This window comes from Mandrillus leucophaeus, unplaced genomic scaffold, assembly GCF_000951045.1.
Source record: "Mandrillus leucophaeus isolate KB7577 unplaced genomic scaffold, Mleu.le_1.0 Scaffold381, whole genome shotgun sequence".
In the NCBI taxonomy this organism is placed as follows: domain Eukaryota; kingdom Metazoa; phylum Chordata; class Mammalia; order Primates; family Cercopithecidae; genus Mandrillus; species Mandrillus leucophaeus.
Window position 1 is genome coordinate 1,435,133 of NW_012104043.1, and position 6,519 is coordinate 1,441,651.

Below are 6,519 nucleotides of genomic sequence, written 5' to 3' on the forward strand. Positions count from 1 at the left end.
TTTCTTTCCTCTTCCTTGCTTCCAAAAACCCCCAAAGCACCAACCCCCTCCTTTCCTCTGGGATTTATAACATTAACCATGCTTTTCTCAAAAACCTATTTCAATCTTCAACATTTCTTTCCTAATAAACAACACTAACTCACCTCTACCTCTGTTCCTGTTTTTACGGAACCAAAATAATTACTTATTATATATTGATCACATATTAAGATATTTTGGATATTATGGATTAAATTACTACAAACCATTTTACTTGTTTCTTCTTATTTTTAATGCGACTATCAAGAAGTTTAAAATTCATAGATGGCTAACATTTTCCTTTGTGTTTGTTTTGTTGTTAAGTACAGGGGTACATGTGCAGGCTAGTTACATAGGTAAACTTGTGTCATGAGGGCTTGTTGTACAAATTATTTCATCACCTAGGTATTAAGCCTAGTACCCATTAGTTATTTTTACTGATCCTCTCCCTCCTCCCACCCTCCAGTAGGCCTCAGAATGTTGTTCCCTTGTCCATGTGTTCTCACCATTTAGCTCACTTACAAGAGAACATGCAGCGTTTGGTTTTCTGTTCCTGCATCAGTTTGCTAAGGATAATGGCCTCCAGCTCCAACCATGTCTTTTCAGAGGACATAATCTTATTCTTTTTTATGGCTGCATAGTATTCCAAGGTGTATATATACCAAATTGTCTTTATCCAGTCTATCACTGATGAGCATTTAGGTTGATTTCATGTCTTTGCTATTGTGAATAGTGCAGCAGTGAACATATGCGTGAATATGTCTTTGTAACAGAACAATTTATATTCTTTCGGGTATATACCCAGTAATGGGACTGCTGGGTCAAATATCTTTAAATCTTGGAGGACTCTCTACATTGTCTTCCACAATGGTTGGACCAATTTACACTCCCACTAACAGTGTATAGGCATTCCTTTTTCTCTCAACCTCACCAGCATCAGTAATTTTTTGTCCTGTCTGATTTCAATTCTTTTCTGAACATCCATTTTTAACTGATCTATAACATACAGTAGTTTCACTAGAGTGAAATGAACATGTTGATTTAAATACTAACTTCCTGGACTTTTTTTAATTCAGAATTTTTGAAAATGAGACTATCAGCTCTTGTTCATGATCTTGACCTCTATTAACTAGTGGCTAAAATTTCCTCTTAAAACTAATGATTCTAAAGTCAAGAAAACATAGTTTCCATTTTCAAAATTAGCTTCAACAAGATCATGTGAAGCAAATAATTTACAGAAAAAGCAGATGAAACATTAAACTGTACATCCAATGGTGGTACTCCGCCTAAAGGAGTTCGATGCGGCAGGAGCATCCTTCAGGCCTCAGAAGATGGGGAGCGGGAGGAAAGGCATTGACAGACAAGAACTAGATGGAAAACAGAAGTTATAGCTGACCAAGAATTTATCTTTATTCTGATTATGATTCTTCAAAGAGCATTAGTTGTTTACATTTCATTTAAGTCATGCTTAAATACATACCAAATATGACTACTTACATTTCTTTTGACCAAAAAGCTGAAAATGTTGTGTTCTAGTTCATCTTACTCATTTTATTCTGATGTGAAACACTCTAAATCCAAATCGTTTTGAAAGTAAATAGGCCAAGTGGCCTACCCTACCCTTTTTATAGTACAAATTCTGTGATACTGCCTTCTTTTCAGTATACGCTCCTCTGTGGGCCTTTGGCTTACACGCAGACCATCAGCTACAACCCATGGCAGTCAGCTTCAGAGTCCTCGCTCCAGTGTGCATCTCGTTTCTCAGCCACAAGTTTGATGAACTGAAAATGACTGGCATAAAGCTTCAGTTTATCACTGATGTCCACCCATTTCACTTTTCCAGCATCATCTCCAGCTTCTAGCGTAAGATTATCCATTATCTCACCTGGTTGCCAAAGAAAAACCATCACCAAGAAGAATTCATTTCTGTTTTAGCATATCTATATCGTCAAGTATTCTTACTTAAAATAATCTCAAATCATCATTGTACTAGCTGGCCAAGTGAATTAAAAACTAGACTATTCCAGCCCTGGTCAGCAGAATGAATAAAAGGAAAAAAAACGAGACTACTCCAAAATGCCCAAATTTTAACCAAGTCCCTAAATTTTAGACAAACACACAATACAAAGACTTCTCTCTAAAAAGATTACCCTTAAAAAAGAGACTATATTATACGAATATGAAACCTTACATCAAAATCAATCCAAGATGGATTAGAGATTTAAACGTAAAAAAAAACCACCAATTATTGGTGACTCCTTTTATAGTTTTAAGTGGAGTTTTCTAAGCATAACACCAAACCAAAAACCATAAAGTATGTTTAAGTACTTAAGATATTTTAATAAATACAAGTATTTATAAATAGATTTATTAAAATATTTTAAACTAGGCCGGACACGGTGGCTCACACCTGTAATACAGTATTTTGGGAGGCTGAGGCAGGTGGATCACCTAAGGTCAGGAGTTCAAGACCAGCCTGGCCAACATGGTGAAACCCCATCTCTACTAAAAATACAAACATTAGCCAGGTGTGGTGGTGTGTGCCTGTAGTCCCAGCTTACTTGGGAGGCTGAGGCAGGAGAATTGTTTGAATCCATGAGGCAGAGGTTGCAGTGAGTCAAGATCACACCACTGCACTCCAGCCTGGTGACAGGGTAAGACACCATCTCGAAAAAAAAAAAATATTAAATTTAAATTATCATAAAAATAAAAAATAAGTGTTCCCAATCACAGTTGGGAATATAAATGGCATATTTCTGTAGGCAATTTGGCAATGTTTATCAAGAGCTTTTAAAAAATAAGTTTTCTTTGACAAGCATTCATTCTGTAAATATCAGAGTACATCTTGTGTACCAGACTCTGTACTAGGCACTGAAGATACAATAAGCAATCCAGTAACTCCACTTTGAAGAATTTATTCTAATGAAATAGAGACAAGCCTATTATTCAAGGCAACATTACTTAAATATTTTATTTTATTTTATTTTTATTTATTTATTTTTAGACGGAGTCTCGCTCTTGTTGACCAGGCTGAAGTGCAGTGGTGCAATCACGGCTCACTGCAACCTCCACCTCCTGAGTTCAAGTGATTCTCCTGCCTCAGCCTCCCGAGTACCTGGGATTACAGGCACGCGCCACCATGCCTGGCTAATTTTTTTGTATTCTTGGTAGAGAGCACACTGCCACACCAAAAACTGGAGAGACAGGCAAATACAGAGACTCACAACTGACGAGGGAGAGAAGCCTACCACTGGAGTCAGCGCCTGGTAGGAACACTTAAAGGGTAACGAACTGCTGAAAGCTGACCTTTGGACTAGCTTGAAAGATAAAATCTCCTAGGGGCTCAGCCATACCAGTATGAAGGGTGGCCTCCATGTTAGTGAGTTTTACCTCCAAGAAAGCCACTGGGTGAAGACCGGAGAAAAATCCTCTCTCCCTTCCAACATGGAGAGGGGAAAGGTAACCATTTTGAAATATAGCCAGATCACTCTGCCCTCAAGGAAAACTATTTTACCAAGCCCTAAGCAATCTGAGGGAAAGGAAATATCCAACTCCACAATTTACCACCATATCTATCAATAGGGTTGTTTAATAAAAGGTGAAGAGAGCTGAAAGAAGGGCATGCTTCGGACCTTATTTAAGAAGTCTCCAGGGAAACCCAAAACTATAGGACATTTTAGCCTCTGACACATACAACTACAGCAAACAACAAACACAGCCTAACTCCTAGCCAGATAAACATAAAACCTCACACTAAAGAACCATTTGCCTTAGTTCCCTTTACAAGATATATCGTGGTCAGTTTTTAAAAAGCACTACAGCCGGGCGCAGTGGCTCATGCCTGTAATTCCAGCACTTTGGGAGGCCAAGGTGGGTGGATCACCTGAAGTAAGGAGTTTGAGACCAGCCTGGCCAACATGGTGAAACCCCATCTCCACTAAAAATACAAAAATTAGCTGGGCATGGTGGTGCATGCCTGTAGTACCAGCTATTTGGGAGTCTGAGGCAGGAGAATCGCCTGAACCCGAGAGGCAGAGGTTGCAGTGAGTTGAGATCATGCCACTGCACTCCAGCGTGGGCAACAGAGCAAGACTCCATCTCGGAGTTAAAAAAAAAAAAAAAAGGCACTAAAAGCATGCTAAAAGGCAAAAAACATAGCCTAAAGAAACAAAGCAAATATTAAAACCAAACTCAAATATGGCACAGATTTTGGAATTATCAAAACACAATTTTTTAAGTTTAAAGAGAGAAAAAGGGTAAAAATAGCGAACAACCTATGAACTCTATAATCAACCTCTGATGGATCAGTTACTGTTTTTAATTCCAAAAATAAGTAGTTAACAAATTTATCAGTACTAAAGTTGTACAGACCTGCTTCTAATTTACATCTGCATATTTCTTCTAATATACCTAAGTGGAAATACAGAAGCAATGGAAAATGGCCCCAGGAGTTTCCTCCAAGTTCAACAAGCAAAAGCACAGGACATAGAAATGACAGATCTTCTAGTTCTAGCCCATTTTGTAAGTGAAAAAACAGTCCAAGAGGACAAGTGATTTGTACAAGGTTACACAGCTCAGAAAGAACCATGAGTGGAACATTCATTTCGTTTCTCTAGCATGATGCACCCACTTTTACACTACAAATAAAAACAAATTAAATTTAGCAATAAAATATGTTTCAAGGGAGCCATTCAATGTGTACATTAAGATCAAATTAATTTTTAAGACAGCAGATTTTTCCTTTCTCCTTCTGTAATAACAGGTTTGACCCTCCTCATAAAATTTTAAATTCCATGGACCAGAAAGAACATTCATGTAAATTTTCTCAGCACTTGGAATTTTTTGTTATTGCTTTGTGTTTTAATAATCCAAGATTATTATAAAAATATTTCAAATAGTAACATATAAATCCCATTTCCTTCATCACTGCCATACTTCCTACCCAAATACCAGTTGCTTTCGTTTTTGTTTTGCAAAAAAAATGAATCATACTCAATAAATAATCTGACATCTTTAAAGCATACCATTTTAGCCCATAATTTCAACCTTAATTTCAAATGTTACCAATGGATTAAAGAAAATTTAAGCGTTGGTGATAACAGTTTTGAAGATTTCTCTTACGTATTCCTTTAATACCAACAATTTTGCTTTCATATAACTACAATCCTACAATCAACAGTTAATTGGTTTAAGATGCTAAAATAGTCCAGATTTAATCATGCCTTAGTGGGCTACTGGCTTAAACTGATCCTTTAATCCCAGTCAGTTTAATAAATATAAAGTTACCTGTTTCGTCATGGTAGTTCACAGCTTCTGTCTCCATCCATGCATTATCGGTGTTTCGAGGATCATCAACATACCCCTTATATATCTATTTTCAAAAGAAGACAGATTTTTTAAAAGTCCAAGATGTAATGAGTACAGCAGAGCACGTTACCTTCACTAGCATCAGAAATGTAAATATCCTGTTGCACAACAACATGAACATATTGAATGCTACTGAGCTGTACATTCAACAGTTTAGATGGCAAATTTTATGTTATGTGTTTCTATCAAAATTTTGTTTAAGAAATGTAAGTATCAGCCAGGCGTGGTGGCTCATGTCTATAATCTCAGCACTTTGGGAGGCTGAGGCACGTGGATCACCTGAGGTCAGGAGTTTGAGACCAGCCTGACCAACAAGGTGAAACCCTGTCTCTACTAAAAATACAAAAAAATTAGCCAGGCATGGTGGTAGACGCCTGTAGTCCCAACTACTCGGAAGGCTGAAACAGGAGAATTGCTTGAACCCAGGAGGTGGAGGTAGCAGTGAGCCAAAATCCGGCCATTGCACTCCAGCCTGGGCAACAGAGCGAGACTTTGTCTCAAAAAAAAGAAAGAAAAAAAGAAAGAAATGTATCTATCATAAAATTTTTAATGCAGTACTTTATGTGCTTGTTTCAAATTTCCCACAGAACAATATTCTCTTTTGAGGCAGCTTTAAAAAACATGAAACCCTCAGGACAGGCACAGGGCTCATGCCTGTAATCCCAGCATTTTGGGAGGTGGAGGCAGGCAGATCACAAGGTCAAGAGATCAAGACCATACTGGCCAACATGGTGAAACCTCATCTCTATTAAAAACACAAAAATTAGCTGGGCATGGTGGCACACACCTGTAGTCCCAGCTACTCGGGAGGCTGAGGCAGGAGAATCACGTGAACCTGGGAGGCAGAGGTTGCAGTGAGCTGAGATCACGTCACTGCACTCCAGCCTAGCGACAGAGCAAGACACTGTCTCAAAATAAATAAATACATCATGAAACTGTCAACACTTCAAACTCTAATTTCAGAAAGTAAGAATAGTCAGATTTGGGCAATATGATTTTTTAAGAGAGTCCATGATTTAAGTATTTTTCTGTGATTATAGTTTCTGAAATATAAAGGTAAACTCTTCTAGTTAAACAAAGGAGATCCATAAGTAAAACTAAAGATTACTACTTAAGCTATTAATATATGAAAAT

The 6,519-nt window shown here is 37.7% G+C and overlaps 1 protein-coding gene across 2 annotated transcripts in view; it reads right to left on the minus strand.

The window, feature by feature from the left end:
* Nucleotides 1-1,403: 1,403 nt before the first annotated feature.
* Nucleotides 1,404-6,519, minus strand: part of NUDT9 (nudix (nucleoside diphosphate linked moiety X)-type motif 9) — a 47,756-nt gene continuing 42,640 nt past the window's right edge. For both annotated transcript variants that reach the window (XM_011990747.1, XM_011990746.1), the window contains 2 exons: nt 5,305-5,389; nt 1,404-1,903 (listed from right to left, as the gene is read on the minus strand). In XM_011990747.1, the coding sequence (XP_011846137.1) occupies nt 1,725-1,903; nt 5,305-5,389 (264 nt within the window). In that variant the 3' untranslated portion in view covers nt 1,404-1,724. The remainder of the gene's footprint in view (nt 1,904-5,304; nt 5,390-6,519) is intronic.